The 19,142-nt window shown below is 38.6% G+C and overlaps 1 protein-coding gene across 17 annotated transcripts in view; it reads right to left on the reverse strand.

Annotated features, from left to right (window-relative positions):
* The window catches only part of Dlg1 (discs large MAGUK scaffold protein 1), a 210,279-nt gene that overhangs the window by 168,391 nt on the left and 22,746 nt on the right, over positions 1 to 19,142 (reverse strand). The window contains exon 1 of one of the 17 annotated variants that reach the window (XM_028894068.2): positions 7,004 to 7,580. The exons of 15 other annotated variants lie outside the window; for them this stretch is intronic. In XM_028894068.2, the coding sequence (XP_028749901.1) occupies positions 7,004 to 7,033 (30 nt within the window). In that variant the 5' untranslated portion in view covers positions 7,034 to 7,580. Of the gene's footprint in view, positions 1 to 7,003; positions 7,581 to 19,142 lie in introns of those variants that run through there. One more of the 17 variants, XM_028894074.2, reaches the window with a different exon arrangement.

Genomic DNA, 19,142 nt, shown 5'->3' on the forward strand with positions numbered 1-19,142 from the left:
TTTAATAAATCGAGCCCAAATTTTGTATAGAAAAATAAATAAAGCTAGGTATAATAGTGCATACTTCGAAACCCAGAACTTAAGAAGGTAGAGACAGAAGGACCAGGAAGCAGAGGTCAGAATCAGCTGCATATGCATTCAAAGTCAGTCTGTGCTATATGAGACCCTTTCTCAAACAAACAAAAGAATAAGTAAAATTTTAAGTAAGCAGAGCTCTAAAACAGAGAAGCAACAAGACCTATCAGATTCTGAATCATACTACATTTAGTTTCAATTAGTAAAACACTGTCAACCTGGTTCAGTCAGCGAAAGAAACTGACTACCCAGAAACATGGGAATTGACTAGGTCTAACCCCCAGTTAACGGGGTGGAGGTAAACAGGGACTTGTTAAGAGAGAAAAGGAACAAAGGGGTAACAACTTAGAAAAAACCTTTTACTGAGAAGGGGGGACCAAGAGCAGCACTGTGAGCAAAGACACTTGACAAAGTGTGTGAGGGGAAGGGGAGCTTGGAAACCTGCAACTGACATCACAGACAAAAGTTCATTTCTGATCTTAAAAAGTTCTAACAAACTACAAAACGAAGGACCAGCCCTCCAAATAATACAGTACTATAAACCTCAAGCACATCAGAGAAATGCAAACCAAAACCTCACTTATGACAGGCATGGTGGTTCATGCCTTTAATCCTAGCACTCAGGAGGCAGAGGCAGGCACAGCTCTGTGAGTTTGAGGCCAATATATGGTCTACAGAGTGAGTTCCAGAAGAGCCAAGGCTACAGAGAGGAACCCTGTCTCTCACAGAACACTATTTACCCAGCAAAAGTAAGAAATATTCACTCATACATTACTAATAAAAATGAAAAATGGCACAATTCCTATGGAATTATTTAACAAAAACACCAAAATTAACGTACATTCTCCTCTGAACTAGCAATGCCACATATACACAGGAGACCTTCACAAATACACAATGACAAAGCTGTTTATTGAAGAATTTATTGAAGACTCTTTCTGTTCACTCAAAGTCTTTATAATTGTTTCAACTCATTTGTGCTACTAGAATACAGTGCATTACAGATTCGGTAATCAAAAGAGATCGGAACAAATTTCCTTTGTGTCTGGAAGTTAGACCGTACAGTGTCAGGACACCTGTAGGACAGGTGTCTCGAGTGGCTAAGAGGCAAGCTCCAGCACAACACTGTATCCTCCTCACCAGCTGAAAGGGTAGAGGGGCAATAAGCCTCTCATCAGGATGCTACCTCAAGAGGTCAAAGCAGTCATGACACAATCATTTCTCAAAAGCCCCAACTCTCAACACCTACACATGGTAATGTGTTAATTTTAACATGAATTTGGGGGGTGTACCATCACTTGAGCCTTAGCATGTATCTTTTGAAGATCTGGAATTTTTCCTAAAATAGGTATGGATCTAAATTCTATTTTTGCTTAAATATAATCACATACACATAATCAAATTTATTTTTTAAAAATCACTGAGGAAAAGTTTATAAGTAAAATCAGCCAAGGGTGAAAGACCACATAAATGTAAAACACACTATCAATTGTATAAAAAAAAATAAAAGCATTCTTTTTACTTGGGACAGTATCAAGTCCTAGAAAGAACAAACAAAGAGTTCTGAGGCCGGGGAGACGGCTCAGGTGGGAAGGCCAGCCGAGCAGACCCCAGCACCAAAGTAAAAGCCAGGCATGGCAGTGTGCACCTGCAGTCCCAGCACTTGGGAGGGAGGGAGAGGCAGGAGCATCCCTTGGGTTTGATGGCTGAAAGAAGAGGACTAGGTTCTGTGAGAGCCTGTCTCAAAAACTGAAAAGCAACAGAGGAAGATACCAGCCCTCCACATATGTGTACACATGTGTACACACACATACATACAAGAATACAAACAACAAAAAACCAGTTTCCTACAGGAGCCCCCGAGAGAAGGACTGAAAATGAGACAGAGCTGAACAGCACGAGGAGGGAGACAGTGAGACTGACACTGTCTGTCACGAGGACGGCAGGTAAGCCAGGACGCCCTTGAACTCACGGTGCTCTTCCTCCGCCTCTGCTTCCCGAAGGCTGGGACAACAGAGGCATCAGTCATGTCACGACAGTTTTGATTTTGTGGTTTTAGTTAGACTGGGTCTTGCCAAGTAGCCCAGACTGGCCTAGAACTTGCAATTCCCCTGCCTCTACTACTCAAGAGCTGAGATGACTGGCATGTGCCCTATCTAGCTAGTTGTTTGCTTGTTTGAATTGAGGTTATTACTCAAAAATTACATTTAAAAAATTCAGGAGGAGAAAGTAAAACATTAGCTGCTGAATAAGAATGGGTGTTACAAGCCAGGCAGTGGTGGCGCACACCTTCAATCCCAGCACTCGGGAGGCAGAGGCAGGCGGATCTCTGTGAGTTCGAGGACAGCCTGGTCTACAGAGTGAGATCCAGGAAAGGTGCAAAACTACACAGAGAAACTCTGTCTCGAAAAACCAAAAAAAAAAAAAAAAAAAAAAAAAAAGAATGGGTGTTACAGACCAATAATATTAAATTAAAAATTGTTTCTTTGTAAAAGCAGCCACATTTTAAGTGCTAGTAAAAAGGACAGTAATGTTTTCAGAACCTCTCCACCACTACATGAAGTTCTACTGGACAATGCTGAAGCTGCTGACATTCTGCAGCTCAGAGATGGAGTACTAAAGTGAGAAAAGATTCTGTTTCCCAAATCTAGTATAACCTAGAAACAAATACAAATGTCACACAACCAGTGGATGATTAGGGTATTAAAGTGAGTATCCAAAAAGTATCAACAAGAAATGACACCGTGGAGGGGCCGACGAGACGGCTCAGCGGTAAGAGCACTGGCTGCTTTGCCAGAGATCCCTGGTTCGATTCCACATGGCAGCTCATAACTGTAACTCCAGTTCCAGGGGATCTGACACCTTCACACAGACATACACACAGGAAAACACCAATGCACATACAATAAATAAATAAATGTTTCAAAAAAAGAAATGTGTGGAAACAACAGGATCTTTCTGGATCATTCTCAATTCATTATTTTTTTTTTTAAAGATACAGAATGGTAAATGATTTTTAATATTTTATCTTACATGTGTGGGTGTTTTGCCTGTATATATGTCTGAGCCCCACTTGTGTGTCTAGGGTCCATGGAAGCCAGAAAAGTTTATTAGCACCCTGGAATTGGAGTAACAGACAGCTGTGAGTCACCATATATGGGTGCTGGACATTGAACCCAAATCCTTGGAAGAGCAACCAGAGTTCTTACCACTAAGCTATCTCTCCAGCCCCAATAAATAAATGTTAATGACAGTTTTCTGAAATATCCATATGTATATTACAAAGTAAAATAATTTTTTAGGCCTCAAGTTTGGGTTCTCTGGACCAAAGTTCCACCCATAACATACTATACTGAGTCCCTACTATATACTGAACACTGGATCAGGTAGAGATACCATGGAAAACTAAACAGTGCTTTTGTGATACTTTCAATACAATGAGAATACAGTAATAACAAATATAAATGCATGGTCTATTATGTGTTAGAAAGGAAAAATGAGGCATACTTTTCTAGACGAACTAAATCTAATCAGTACACTAGAGAGTCCCTGATGAAGTCATCCATAAGCTGGAGTCAGAAGGGTAAGATCTGAGAGTAGAAGCTTGTAAACTGTGATGCACAAATACTCAAAGATGAAAGAAACACCTTAAGAGGAACTGAAAAAAACCCTATTAACCAAAATAATGGAAACCTAGTATAGTTCTTAAAGCAAATGTATTGCCAATTCCTTAATTGGGAAAAATATCCAAAGAATATATATATAATAAGAATATATAAGTATTTATATCAATATTGACATTTTATATATTAATATTTAATAGTATATTATAAGATTATATATAACATATATATCTCAAAACTGTCCTTGATAGCACCTAATATGGTCTACAAGTGTTGGCAGATTAATAATAAAAATATTAACAACTGAGACTGGAGAGACAGTCAGCAGCTAAGAGTACTGGCTGAGATTCCAGACAATTTGGGTTCAATTCCCAGCACCTACATAGTTAACAACTGTCTGTACTCCCAGTTCCAGAGTATCAGATACCCTCTTCCGGCCTCCTCAGGCACTGCATGCACATGGCACACAGACACACATGCAGGGAAAAAGCCAATATGCAGAAACTAGAATAAATCATGAAAAAATATTAGCAACTGGCACTTGAGTGTAGGCGAGTGTCTTGAGCTGGAGAGTTACTTTCTCCTTCCTATCCTTCATTAAGAACCTATGTACAACACACCTTTACTTTAACTCTATTCTGTCACCTATCAGTCTATTAAGTAATTCTCAGAAGACAGACAAGAGCTTTTTCCACATATATGAACAACAGTTAGTGTAACACAGGGTGGAAAAGGTTATGATCCTACCACAGGAAACTCTGACGCTAAAGTTACACCTGTTAGCCCTCTTTTTCTTTTCTTCCCAGAAGGTACTGGATCAGGTAAAAATCTGCTATGACAAAGAATATATATGCCCTTAGCTGCAGTTTATATGTATGTAAAGCACTTTACTGCTACTATAATAAAAAAAAGATACTTAGCAATATTCCCAAAGCATTCCTTAAATCTAGTGTGCTTACAATGAACTTTCTTACAGTGATAATGAACCTGATAAAACTATATTCTCTACCTAGTCCCTCATATTAGCTCTACACTGATGTATTTATAAAGTGGCTAGTTAAGAACTTAAGAACTCTCAAGGAGAAAATTAACTGTTTTCTAAGACATTATATGGGAGACACACAAGAAAATATTGTATCCAAGCAGATTAAATAACATGTAATCTATATTAGTACAAGTAAAAACAACTAGAAAGAATACCCTAATATAAATACTCCTTCCCCTTGAAAAGCATTTAAACCCAGAACAGTTTTTGTTTTTGAAATTCAAGAAGGAGGCATGCTTTCCAACCCACTACTTTTCTGTTTCAGATGTATTAATCAGGGCTGGGCATACAGCTCAGTGGTGGAGCACTTGCCTGGCATATGCATGGTCTCAGGTCCAATTCCCAGCTCTGGGAGGGGGAAATCAACTTAGTTCCTTTTAAGGAACACATTAATCAGAAAAGGAACGTAGGGTTATTTATAACTGTCTTAAATTAGTAAATGCCAATTATACTACTGTAGATGAAGGCCAAGATTTAGCAGTTCAATAACAGTGAAGATTTAGTCATCTCATCTCACAACCTAGTCATTTGAAAGCGTTTTAAAATAAGTCTTCATTGTGAAGAACATATAGTTATTATAGTTATGGGGGGGACTCAAAAACTAATCATCATTGCTTTAGCTCAACCCACATGCCTGTTCTTAAGGGTATCCATGGTAGCAATGATGCAACATGCCTACCTAGTTCACTGTGCCTACACAAGTGGGAGAACGGGGGGCGGATGATGCTAACATTTTACTGGAGGTGTTTTAGTATTAACACGATAGAATTATATCAACTACACTGTGAAGATTTTAAAAACCAGAAAGCTCTCCACAAATCAGATAGGATCCTAGTACAGGAAGACAAGAAGGGGGAGGAAGGATACACTGAAGCCTTTAGTTGGAGAGAGAGAAAAAAAATGTTGCTCATCTTGCTGTAGCAGTTAGTTTAAAATGTTCAAAGGGTTTATTTCTAATCATAGAATAAATGATTCTAATTTAGAATTTTCAAAACTACAAATAATGTTTTATGCTTCCTAATTTCCAACCTACATATCTTCCTATTTTTATTTTCACAGTTATATAATAACTTATAAATATTTTAAGGACAGTGATTATATCCAGTGTTTTTTAAGTAATAAAAAAATTGTTCTTTTGCTTTAAAAAAAAAGAGGGTGGATGCAAAAATAAATCTAAATCTATGAAATAAAGACTAAAGAGATATATCAAAAGACTTTGATTTGCTATATAATATTGGAAGTAAGAAATTAAACAAGGTAATTCACAGGAAAAAGCCAAACATAGATATTAAAAAAAGAAAAAAAGCTTGAAAGGAAAACACAAACAAACAAAACTGTTTTCAGGCGTATGTGTCCTTTAAACACTCTTTGGGAATACTTCAATAAAGCAGTTTACTTAAGTCCTGGAGAAGCCCACCCTCTTAGCACAGAGAACAAGCCCCCCTCATGGGCATACTAGCATCTGATCACAGACTACTATCTGAACCATAGCTCTGCATGCAATAATAAAACAAAAGTCAATGCCATCAGTTTTCCTACTTTTCTTCTTCTGAGAACTAATTCTTTATACAGAAATAATCAGAGCTTGCTTTCAGAAATACTGAACACAGTCTTAAAATCTCAACAGTTGTGTCTAAAAATCACTATGCGGCATTAGTGCGTGGAAATAAAAACTAAATGGGTACTTCCTATTTTGAAAACCCAAATGTAAAGTTGAAATGTAAGCACCTGGAATTAGAACCACACACTACACAAGGCCCCCAAACTGGTGCTTAGAAATCAAAGTGGTCTGCTAGAGACCAAGTGAGGCGTGCTGAGCAGGACAAAAAGCAAAGCAGGCTTTACAAGGACTTCAGAAGCGCTGAGCAAGTTCACGGTTCGCAATCCAGACCAGCATCTATCTAACAGCACCACAGCGCGAACACGACTGCTTAAAAAGAACAGTCCAGAAACCGTTCCCAAATGAGCTACACTTTCAGCTAACATGACATGTCCAAGGGAAGAGAAGAACTCCTGATGAAATACAAGACCTAAACATACCAAGGCTTTCCAGACCTATGCTGTTAGGAGGAAAGCTTCCTGTAAATCTTGGGGTGAAAAAGAATCAGTTTAACACACTATTTTTACCTACCTGAAATAATTTCAAACTACTGCCTTTGCTAACTATGTATCACATAGAGTCCAGTATCTATTTCCAAGCACCTAACAACGGTTATATCTTAGTTTAAGAATGAACACAGAAAATCATACTGTATCTTACCTTTGTAGTTACAATGCACAGGCAATCCATTATTCTACCATTACAATATTATATACATAAAGCAGAACTATTCAAATTGCCTATTTCAACAAAAAAAAACTTCAAATAAAAAAGTTGCTAGATAAAAATCATAGATGAAAAGTTAGAACTGTGCCAAGATCTCGCCAGCATCCATTCTTAGAGCTAGCAATTTTTCTACTATCTGAATATAAGAAGCCAGAGTGCACCACGTGCCCTCCAATCTTCTTTATGTAATCTGTGTCTGAAGAAGTTGAAACGAGCCACAAAACACTGGGGAGCTCGTCGGGGTTCCTTCCGTGAGAGCCCACAGCTGCTTTAGACGCTAATTCATTAATCCCTCTGTTCAAGAGACGCCGCAGCCACGGAGTCATCTGATAAAATGCTCCACCAGGAGGTTCCCCCAACACAAATTGAAATGTTTCTCCTTGTTTGATAGAGTTTGGATATTCAAAGAACAGCCAAAGAAGAAGGAAAACATCACTAGAAAAACGCAAGCCAACATTTCTTCCACTAAACCATCTCAGCAACTGCAGCCTGCAAAGTAATGACTTTCTCGGGCAGTAATGAATGGAATATTCCAAGTGTTATTTCTGAGAAGGGGAGCAGGAAGAGCAAAGCAGTAATGTAAAATATCACTAAAACTTACATTTTTTCCTCCTTACCAAAATAAACAACACTTTACCACTGAAGCCAGATTTTTACTATCAAGTAAAAATTTTGACAATAGAGTGTTCCTGAGTCCACCTCACCCAGTCCCTTGGCCCTCGGGTACAGGGAGGAAGCACCACCAAGAGGCAGTTATAACTGGACCATTTCAAACTCCTAAGTAAGTATTCATTTTGAACCCAGAGGCCACCTAACTTTTTAAAAGGTGTCTGGCCCTCAAGATCACAGGCTCACAGAGGAAAAGGACACAGAGACGCCACCAAGTGGCTTTCAGTTTTGTCACTGAGGCTGCAATTCCAACTCCCCTATGAACACACATAGTAACGAAGAGTACTATCTGCAGTTTTGGTACCTTACATAAAATTTATCATTTCTTAAAGCAGAATATTAAAAACAACATATGTAATATTTAAACACTGACAAGGCATTGCATTTTATGAAGGAAAGTAGAAGAATTCAGTTGGTTTCTTCCTTAGTGTTCAGAAATTTCTCTCATAAAAATTTTAAGATACCAGAGAGGGAAGGTCTCTCTCAGTGTGGCAGACCTTCTAAAGTGGAGGTTGGACAATCCCTATAGCAAATAAGAAACATGGTTCAACCCATTAATAAGCTATATAGCCAGTCATTTTCTTTCTTAGCAGGGGGTGGGGGGAAGCACACTCAGTTTTCCCTTTTATAAAACACACAGTGGCATTAAGAGTCTCTCCCTTACTTCTGTTATAATTTCTATATTCAATAGATGATAAGTTCCAACAAGGGCAAAACTCAAGAATGTCCCTGCATCTACTGTTTTGTCCTCAGCACCTGTGATTTAGCACAGGTGACCAGAACATAATGTGGCTCAGTATATGTTGATGACTGAGCAGCCTTTCTAACATCTAAACTGTCGGTGATTATTACAAAATTCAAAGTCTGAACTGATTCTAAAAAACGAGACACCTCATTTTCCCAAGAAAATCTCTAAAATACCTTTGCCAACTCAATTATAAACTTGTAAGACTATAGATTAAAAAGCCAAAGAGCCAGGTTTAAATTTGAGTCACCTTGATGCATATTTAACAACAGTTGCATTTTAGGAAATAATTTTTTGTTTGTTTTGGTTTTTGGTTTTTTGAGACAGGGTTTCTCTGTGTAGCTTTGCGCCTTTCCTGGAACTCACTTGGTAGCCCAGGCTGGCCTCGAACTCACAGAGATCCGCCTGCCTCTGCCTCCCGAGTGCTGGGATTAAAGGCGTGTGCCACCACCGCCGCCCGGCTGGGAAATAATTTTAGTTGGACTCTCTATTCATCTTCGACAGCACAGTCACCATATAACTACACCACTCTAGTCAGATGTGGGCTGGGGAGACGGCTCAGTTCATAAAGTGCTTGCCCTGTAAGCACAAGGACTCACATTTAATGCTCAGAACCCACATTTAAACTTTAAAAAAATAAATAAATAGAGCCAGGTGTATGGCTCAACCTTCTAATTCCAGAACCAGGAAGCAGAGACAAGGTAGAAGATACCTGGCGCTTGGTGGCCAGCCAGCTTAGCCTAAATTGGCATGGAACATTCTAGGCCAATGAAAGACCCTGTCTCAAAAACAAAGGTGGACAGCAAGTGAGTAACTACTGCAGAGATTGTCCTCTGGTCTGAACACACAAGTGCATTTGTGCCTACATACTCACCTCCCAAAACATGCCACATACATTTCTGTATGCATGCACTCACACACACTCATATCTACTTGACTTCAAACAGCAGTTTTACAGAATATAGGTGGCATGAGATGTTGCTTTTTTAAAATTAAAATGTCACCTGAACATTTACCCAATTTCCTACTAGTATCCATTTTAAGTACACATATTTTCCCTATTTGGACAATAGTTGTATATTTAAAATGTCTATGATGTAACCAATTAACTGTATCGCCCTTTTAATGTACTTAATTCTTTCAATGAAGCTTGAATGTAGCATATCATACTCAGGAATGATCATTTAATCTGTATTAAATTCTGCATTTACTCCACCTATCAACATCCAAACTGGCATTGACGAGGCACATTTTAAATCAATGTGTTTCTTTCTAGTCATTTGCTCACTGAAATGATTTAGAAGCTACCTTGTAATATAAGCAACTTTAAAAGAACTTAAAATAAGCCTTTGGAGATGACAATCCCACACCTAATATCTAGGCACATAGATAATCAACACCACTTCAGAATACCAGTGGCTTTCTAGGTAGGCAACTGCTTTTAACCATGATGGGCTTGATAGGGAACAAAATGATCCACCTTAAACAACTCAAACAAAAACACTGGGCAAATATAGAGGACTAATTTTCAAGTACTGAAAAGAGGCTGTTCAGAGCAATGAAGCTGAGGCAGAGGAAGCAGAAGATGAACCCTGTAACTGTCCAGCCCAAGTTTTGGAGCAGGCAACAGCAAAGGTAGAGGAGAACTAAACACAGCCCAGTGATATTCGAGAGACCTAACTGAAAACCCGGCAAGCAGAAAGAACAGGGCTATACAGGCTTAGCTCTGATCTTGATCAAAGACATCCATTTGAGGCTAAGAAAAAAACCAGGAGGTAAAGGAAGGAGATGTGTCAGTACCAAGAATTCACACAGTATCAAGAATAACAGAACAATTCCTAACAGGCAGGACACCAGGCAGGATTGGAAGTATGGCCACAATCTGGGAACATTAGCCTATACTAAAGGTTCCCCAATACTGCTAGAAACAGACAAATAAAACAACAACAATAAAAAAAAACTTAAAAGAACAACAGACTTACACTTTTTCCAAATTACTTCATTGTACATCAAAGCAAAGTTCAAGAATATTTAAAGGAATGAAATAAAATAATCTATGCTTACAAAGGGTTAAAATTCACTATATTTGCCAAACTTATTAAAAATGAGCAGGCATAGTCAGGTGGTGGTGGCACACGCCTTTAATCCCAGCACTGGAGGCAGAGGAAGGTGGATCTCTGTGAGTTTGAGGCCAGCCTGGTCTACAGAGCGAGATCCAGGAAAGGCGCCAAAGCTACACGGAGAAACCCCATCTCGAGGAGAAAAAAAAAAAAATGAGGAGGCATGTAAAAAGCAGGAAAATATAATCCAGAGAAAAGCCAATTAAGAAAGTCAGAAATGACAAATGATAAAATAGTGAACAAGGGCATTTTAAGTTACTTTTGGTTCTGCCTCAATATGTTCATGTGGAAAACAAGCAAAGCAAGCAAACAAATGATGACCATATTATAAGATATGGGAAATTTAAAAAGAACCAAACTGAACTTCTGCAGATCATTAACATATTTGATATGAAAATTTTTCTGAATGGAATTAACGATACTACATTTAATGAACTTTAAGACATAAAAACTGTCCATAATGAGGCAAAGGAAAAATTATCATACTAATGAGCTAGGGGACACATCCAATGGAACTGATTTACATGTAATTGGAATCCCTGAAGAAAGGAGGGAAGGGGACATATACCTGGGATGTCTCTTTCTCACTTTTAACCCAGGGTGTTGATGGAGCTAGGCAAACACTCTACCACTGATATATACACCCTTGTTCTCATTTTTATGTTTTATTTTGAAACAGAGTCTCACTGAACTGTACAGAGTGGCCCTGAACCACCCAAGCAAGCCTTAGACTTGTAATATCTACCTATCTATCTATCTCTATATCTATATCTATCTACCTACCTACCTACCTATCTACTTATTTATTTTGTGTATGGGTTTTTTGCCTAAATGTGTATCTATGTAGCACCTGTGTGTGACAGAGGGAGTCAGATCCCGAGACTGGATTACAGACACGTGTGAACTGCCATACAAATGCTAAAGTACAGCCAGCACTTGTAACCACTGAGCCTTCTTGTCTCAGACTCAAGAGTAGTTGAGATTTACAAACTATCACCAGGTCCCACTCAGTGGGTCTAATTTTCCAATGTGGGTAAAAACTATAGACCTACAAACTCAAACTCAATGAACCCTAAGTACATGTGTTCTCGCACACGCGTGCACACATACACACAGAGTTTTCTGTGGATATGAGGTTTTTCCAAAACAAAAATTGAGAGAGACCTAAAAAGGGTCCAAATTAACTGTAAAATATGTAGCTCAGTGGCTGATTACTGACTCTACCTCTCAAGAAGAAAAAAGTACAGAGGCATACAGACATTAGTTTGTACCAACAATGGGTGAAGATCTCACCATTAAGGTTTGAACTGAGCCGTCAAGGTGCACAAGGTGCAACAGCCATCTAAAGAATGGCACAGTTTTTGTGGTGTGGATCACAGATGAGCATGGAAAGCAAAATGAAAGTGTCTGAGTAAAACACCCCACGACACAGGCGGCGGCGGCAAAGGTGCACGCCTTTAATCCCAGCACTCGAAGAGGCAGAGGCAGGGTTCGGAGGCAGCCTGGTCTACAGAGTGAGTTCCAGAACAACCAAGGCTGTTACACAGAGAAACCCTGTCTGGGGGCTATGGGGTGGCAGGGAATACAGTAGAAAAATCTTAGTCATCTTAAAGCCAGAAAACACTGCATTAATTAATCGTTAAGTGAGGCTATATTAAACCTTGAACATTTAAAAAACAGGAGTGCTAGGCATGGTGACAAATGCCAAGATCCTGGGTTAATCTCAGCACCAGGAGGCAGAGGCAGGCAATTTCTGTGAGTTCAAGACCAGCCTGGTCTACATAGAGAGCTCCAGGGCAGCCATGGGTACATAGTAAGACCCTGGCTCAAAATATAAAAAAAAGTTAGTAGAAGCATGACCAAGCGTTAGAGAAAATATTTTAATATATGCATTTGACAAGGGAATTATATCCAGATACAGATCTTGTTAATCATAAGATAAAACATTTACCAAGTGAGTTCCAGGAAAGGCACAAAGCTACACAGAGAAACCCTGTCTCAAAAAAACCAAAAAAAAAAAAAAAAAAAAAAAAAAGAACATGTTTTAAATGGGTAAGAAATCTGAACAGATACTTCACTGGAGAATCAAAATGACCAACTGGGGGTTGGAGTGTTGTCTCAGCAGTTAAGAGGATGTGTTACTCTTGCAGAGGACTTAGGTTCAAGTCCCAGTACCCACACAATGGCTCACAGCCATCAGTAACTCCATTTCCAGAGGACTCGACACCTCCTGACCTCTGTGGGCACCAGGCACAAATGTGGTGCACATACATACATGTAGGTAAAATATTAAAAAAAAAAAAAAAAAAAAAAAAAAACCTACTTTAATGAACTGACATATGAAAAGGTGCTTGTTAATTGTTATTCTCTCTAATGATAAGAAAATTAAAAAAAACCAACCAGCCATCATGAAGAATCTCTACACACTTCCTATGCATGTATCAGAGATCTTTAATACATTTTAAGTCAATCTTTAGAAGGCTTTAGATTAAACTTTAGTAGTCCTATGTGTTTTTAACTGTCCTGCCTCCAAAAAATTCTAGATAAAAATAAATCCTAAGATGTTGTTTAATATTATTTTAACTAGGTAAAGATGTGTGGGGGATGGAGAGATGGCTCAGGGGTTAAGAGCATTGGCTGCTCTTCCAGAGGCTCTGAGTTCAATTCCCAGCAATCACATGGTGGCTCACAACTATCTGTAATGACATCTGGTGCCCTCATCTGGCCTGCAGGGATACAGGCAGGCAGAACACTGTATATGTAATAAATACATCTTAAAAAAAAAAAAAGACATGTTACATTTGTTTATGCTACAAAATATTACTTTAACTGTGTAAAGGTATGCTACATTTGTTTATGCTGCATTTGTTTAACATGTAAGGATGTGTTTAATTCTGTAAAGATGTGTTACATTTATTTCACCTTGCCTGCCTAAGGCAATGATTGGTCTAATAAAAAAAAAATGCTGAACAGCCAAGAGTAGGCAGGAGAGGGAAAGGCAGAGCTGGCAGGCAGAGAGAATAAACAGGAGGGAAAATCTAGGCTCAAGAAAGGAGAAGAAAATGAGGAGAGAGGGACAGGCTGGGGGCCAGAAGCCAGGCAGCCACCAGACAGACAGACATGAGAAGCAGTGAAAGTGAGATGTTCAGAAAGAAAGAAAAAGATAAAAAGACCCAACGCAAAAGGTAGATAAGGAAAAACAGGTTAATTTAAAAGAGGTAGCCAGAAACAAGCCTAAGCAAGGCCGAGCACTCAAAACTACTAGTAAGTCTCCAGGTCATGATTTGGGAGCTGGCTGTTGGCCCAAAAGAAAAAGCCTGGTACACTAAGATGAAAGAGAAAGAGATGATCTCCCCACACACGTGGATAACTCTAAAGGCCGGACAAGGAGGCGGCAGATAACAGGCACATAAACAACAGTACTCAAGAAGACTGAAGGAGACAAGTGTGTCTTCTTTCAGTCAACTAATCTCAGTTTCTGTTTTGTTTTCTTTCCTTTTCCTTTTCGTTTTATGAAACAAGGTTTCTCTGTGTAGCCCTGGTTGTCCTGGAACTCACTCTGTAGATCAGGCTGGCCTCAAACTCACAGAGATCCGCCTACTTCTGCCTCCCGAGTGCTGGGATTAAAGGCCTGTGCCACCACTGCCTGGCAGTTTCTTCTTTTTACAGCATACTTTGTGGCATAAAAACCTGCTTCATTCAATAGATACATATACTCTGACAACGGAATTATGTTTTAATAACCCATCATAAACTGAAAACATGATCCACTGAAAATACAGTGTGACTGCATGGCTGACAGGGTGGCATGCTGCCATCGTCTAGTATCAAAAGATGAGTCTTGGGGGCAGGGCTACAACTCAGGGATAGAGCACTTTCCCAGGCTGAGTGTGAGAAAAGGATCAAAATTCAAAACTCTGAAGTATGTTTTCTACTTAGTGTATGTGTATATACATGCGAACATGAGCACAAGTGCCACAGCACACATGTGCAGATCAGTAGAAAACCTGTGGAAGTCCGTTTTTCCCATCAACCACGTGAGTCCTGAGAAGCCACCTTCCTCCATCAGGCCATGTCACTGACCCAGTGGAATGTTTTTTTGTTTGTGTTTGTTTGAGACAGGATTTCTCTATGTAGCCCTGACTGTGCTGGAACTCAGAGATTCACCTGCCTCTGACTCCCAAATGCTGGGAATAAAGGTGTGCACCACCACCACCCAGCCAGTACAATGCTTTCAATCTAGTTCCTTACTGGTAATCATTTAGACTGCTTCCTCTCTTCTATTTATTAATATACATGGAATACTGCAATGGACATATCTTTAATTACTTTATGAGAACATAAATCCTGACACACTGGTCACATTCATTATATATACTGTTGTCTCTCAATTATTACACAAGTGTACCCTCCTCTACCAACCACGTAAGAGTTTCTGTGTACTCATTTAGTTAATCCTTAATGAGCTTATCATTTGAAAATATCCCTTGTCAATTTAAATCTGCATTTATTTAATGTGAGGTTTGCTTCTTTATATTTTTATAAACTGCTCATTCACACCTATTGGTCACTTTCCTATTGAATGCTGGCTATCGTATGTGTTTCTTGGGTTGAAGTGCTTACAAATAAAAAATAAAAAAAAATAGCTCTTATGCATTATGTGAAAAATTTTTCTTTTTTGTTGTTTTTGTTTGCTGGTTAGTTGACACTCAGGAGGCAGAGGCAGGGGGATCTCTGAGTTCAAGATCAGCCCGGTCTACAGAGAGAGTTCCAGGACAGCCAGGGATACACAGAGAAAACTTGTCTCGAAAAAAGAAAAAAGAGACGTTTCTTTTATTCTAAAGGCATAGAAAATTTTGTTCTTATGATCTCATTTTTTAATCCTCTGGTTCTTTCAGTCACTTAAAATGTGCTATCAGGAACAGAACACTACATTCTTTTTGTAATATCCCAGTAAATTAAGCAATTTCTCCTACTTCATCTTTTCTTTAAAAAAGTTATATACTCACACTCTCTCAAAGCAATTCAACAGAATTGTTTTTTATTAAAACAAAATGTCTTTTTTAAAAATGAGTAAAAGTATAACAAAGAAAAAAAAGGAGGCTCCAGCAATGTAGGTCAGCAGTAAACTGCCTTGCACAAAAGCAAGCTACCCACAACTGACCATCAGTACTGGGGTGAGGGCGGAGGAAACCTTTGCTCCCAAAACAGTTTTTTTTTTCTTTTTCCGAAACAGTTTTTAAACAAACATTATTCTAAACATCTCCCTAGGCATATATATGGTCAAAGTAAAAGGCAGACATTAAAAAGGCTCTAAGAAAATAAGACATCACTTTAAAAATAAACTATATTGAGCTTAATTTTACTATATTAAGAAAAAAGGTTAACAACATCATAAGGTTGTAGATGTAACCAACAGTCTTATTAAATAAGAAACACAGAAACAATGTAAAAGAGAAAGCCGAGAGGTCAGAGTTCAGAGCTAAAATCTCACCCTTCTGCCTGCGGTGTCCCAGCTTCCCGAAAGAGAGCTATATCCTGTCTGTTCGTCTTTTTATAGTATTTTGTTCTGCCTTCTCATTGGTTGTAAACCCAAATACGTGACTGCCTCGTCACTGTCTGAATGTACAGCCCCCTAGGTCTTAAAGGCATATGTCTCCAATGCTGGCTGTATCCCTGAACACACAGAGATCTATGGGATTAAAGGCGTGTGCCACCACCGCCACACTCTTTCTATGGCTCTAATAGCTCTGACCCCGGGCAACTTTATTTATTAACATACAATCAAAATCACATTTCAGTACAATTAGATTACCACCACATTTCCCCTCTTCTATTTTAATAAAAAGAAAAAAAAGCAAAAGGTTATAACTAATAAAAGAAAAACTATATACAAAATTACAATAACTATATACAATATATACAAGTAATAAATACCTAAACAGGTATTTGACAAATCAGAGAAAATAATTCCATCATCTATCCTATTTTGGTAAATCCAAGATGTATTTAATACACTTTCTATCCTAATTAATTTTTCAACTATAACTAACTAATCTTCTCAACTCCCTCAGAGACCCAAGAAGGGAATAATATTAGCTAACAAAAATAAAAACAGGAAGTGCATGCAAGCAACTTCCAAAAAATTTGTGAGTTGACAGAAACAGCCAGCTGTCTTGGTCTACTTTTGCAAGATTCCCGAAAGTTGCTTGCATCCATCTACCATTTCTCAGGTACCATTATGTTCCTTCTCAGGTCTTTGATGTGGTTGGAAAACTAGATAGCTGTAATTTCCTCAGTTATGATAAAAGATAAGTTAGATATAAAACCTTAAATTCACAAATATAAGATAGATAGGACATTTTCTTTAATATTGTAACTATAATTCTTGCTCGGTAATTGCTTTGTTATATGTAATTTTACCATGTTAAAGTTAAAACCTTCCTTTTTAAAAAAAGAAAAAAAGGGGAAGTGCTGTGGATATTGTTCTATATAAATAAAATACTGGTGGCCAGTGACCAGGCAGGAAGTAGGTTACCAGGCAGGAAGTAGGTGGGACAAGGAGAGAGGAGAATTCTGGGAAGCGGAAGGCTGAGGAGGGAGACACTGCAGCCACTGCCAGGACAAGCAGCATGTAAAGACTCTGGTAAGCCACCAGCCACGTGGCAAGGTATAGATTTATAAAAATGGGTTAATTTAAGATAAAAGAACAATTAGCAAGAAGCCTGCCACGGCCATACAGTTTATAAGTGATATAGTGTCTGAGTGATTATTTTATAAGTGGATTGTGGGACTGCGGGGCTTGGGGAACCTGGAGAGAAGCCCTCCAGCAACATAAGGTTAACAAGAATTTGGCAAGATTTACATCCATTTCCAACTGTAAATAAGTAAGACAAAGAAAACTGGATAAATGCAAAGATTTACATCATTAAGAGAAAACAGACAAGTACTTATAGAAATTGATCAATCTCAAACACTTTTTGCAAAAACAAAAATTGTAAAAGAGGCAAGAGCATACTGAATGACATTTTTGTCAGAAAAAGTCTGTCTATCCAAGATTTAGTGTATGACTCTAATAATAACTCAAATCATAAAGTAAAATAACCTTAGGATTTTCAGGTTATCTTTCAATTTGTAGTTAAATAAAAGTATATTTTTGCATGTGTTTGAATTCGGCTCAGTGTGCTCCAAAGTCTTTCCAGCCACAAACATGACTCAAACAAGAGATCAAGTCAGTGATCACTTAGCCAGGCCTCCCATCCAAAAGCAGCAAGAGTGAATGGGGAAGAGGGGAACACATTTCCTACTCACACAGCACTGTCAAAAACAAAGAAATCTCCAAACATTTCAGGGTTCTCATAACTGCCCTTCAGTGTGTTTTAACTACTTACATTTTCAGACTAACATCTGTCAAGAAATTTGCTACAAAAACAGTAATTCCTAATAACAGACCTCACTCAAGTTTAGAATATTCATTTCTCCATTAAAAAAAATAATCTAGAAACTGATGGACATATCCCAGGGCTCCTCTTAAGTGTCCATCCATGAATGGGTATGAACCTCAAACATTACCCAAGCATTTCCCACCGGGAACACCATGTAAGCCTATCCTTTCTCACACATTTTCCAAACTACTCACATCTAACATTTATTTAAAGTTCTCACTCTTCTGTTCACTTGAGACTTCAGCATGTCTAGACAGTTTAAGCAGTGAAGAAACCAGGGCTGTAATAGCATTTCCAGGTACCAGTGTTTCACATATTTATAAAAATATAAATGTTTCTAAACTCCTTTTTCTTTGGTGTTGAAGACTGAACCCAAAGGGCCTCAATCGGGCCAAGCAAACCCTCTACACTAAGCTCTAACTTTTACTCTCCAGTATAATGTTGATGAAATTCAATACATTTGTGCTGGCTAGTTTTATGTCAACTTCTCACACAAGCTAGACTTATCTGGAAGAAGGGAACCTCAATTGAGAAAATGCCTCCATAAGACCCAGCTATAGGGCATTTTCTTAATTAGTGATTGATGGCGGAGGGCCCAACCAATTATGGGTGGTTCTATCCCAGAGCTGGAGGTCCTGGGTTCTATAAGAAAGCAGGCTGAGCAAGCCAAGAGGAACAAGCCAGTAAGCAGCACCCCTCTGTGGCCTCTGCATCAGTTCCTGCCTCCAGGTTCCTGCCCTGTGTGAGTTCTTGCCCTGACTGCCACTGGTGATGAATAGTGATATGCAAGTGTAAGCCAAATAAACTTTCCTCCCTGAGTTGCTTTTTGGTGATGGTGTTTCATCATAGCAATAGTGACCCTAACGAAGACAAAAACAACCTTTTTGTTTTTATTTTGACCTTTCTTACTGAAACCTATATGGAGATAAACTTTCACCTCAAAAAAGGAGTTCATTTTTTAACTTAATGAGTATCAGACATTTTAAAATAATCTATAAAAGGGAGGCTGGAGCTGGCTCTGTGGTTACGAGTGCTTGTTGTTCTTGCCAAGGATTGGGGTTCAGTTTAGTACCAATGCGGTGGCTTACAACTAC

The sequence above is a fragment of the Peromyscus leucopus genome, chromosome 12, assembly GCF_004664715.2.
Source record: "Peromyscus leucopus breed LL Stock chromosome 12, UCI_PerLeu_2.1, whole genome shotgun sequence".
Classification (NCBI taxonomy): Eukaryota; Metazoa; Chordata; class Mammalia; order Rodentia; family Cricetidae; genus Peromyscus; species Peromyscus leucopus.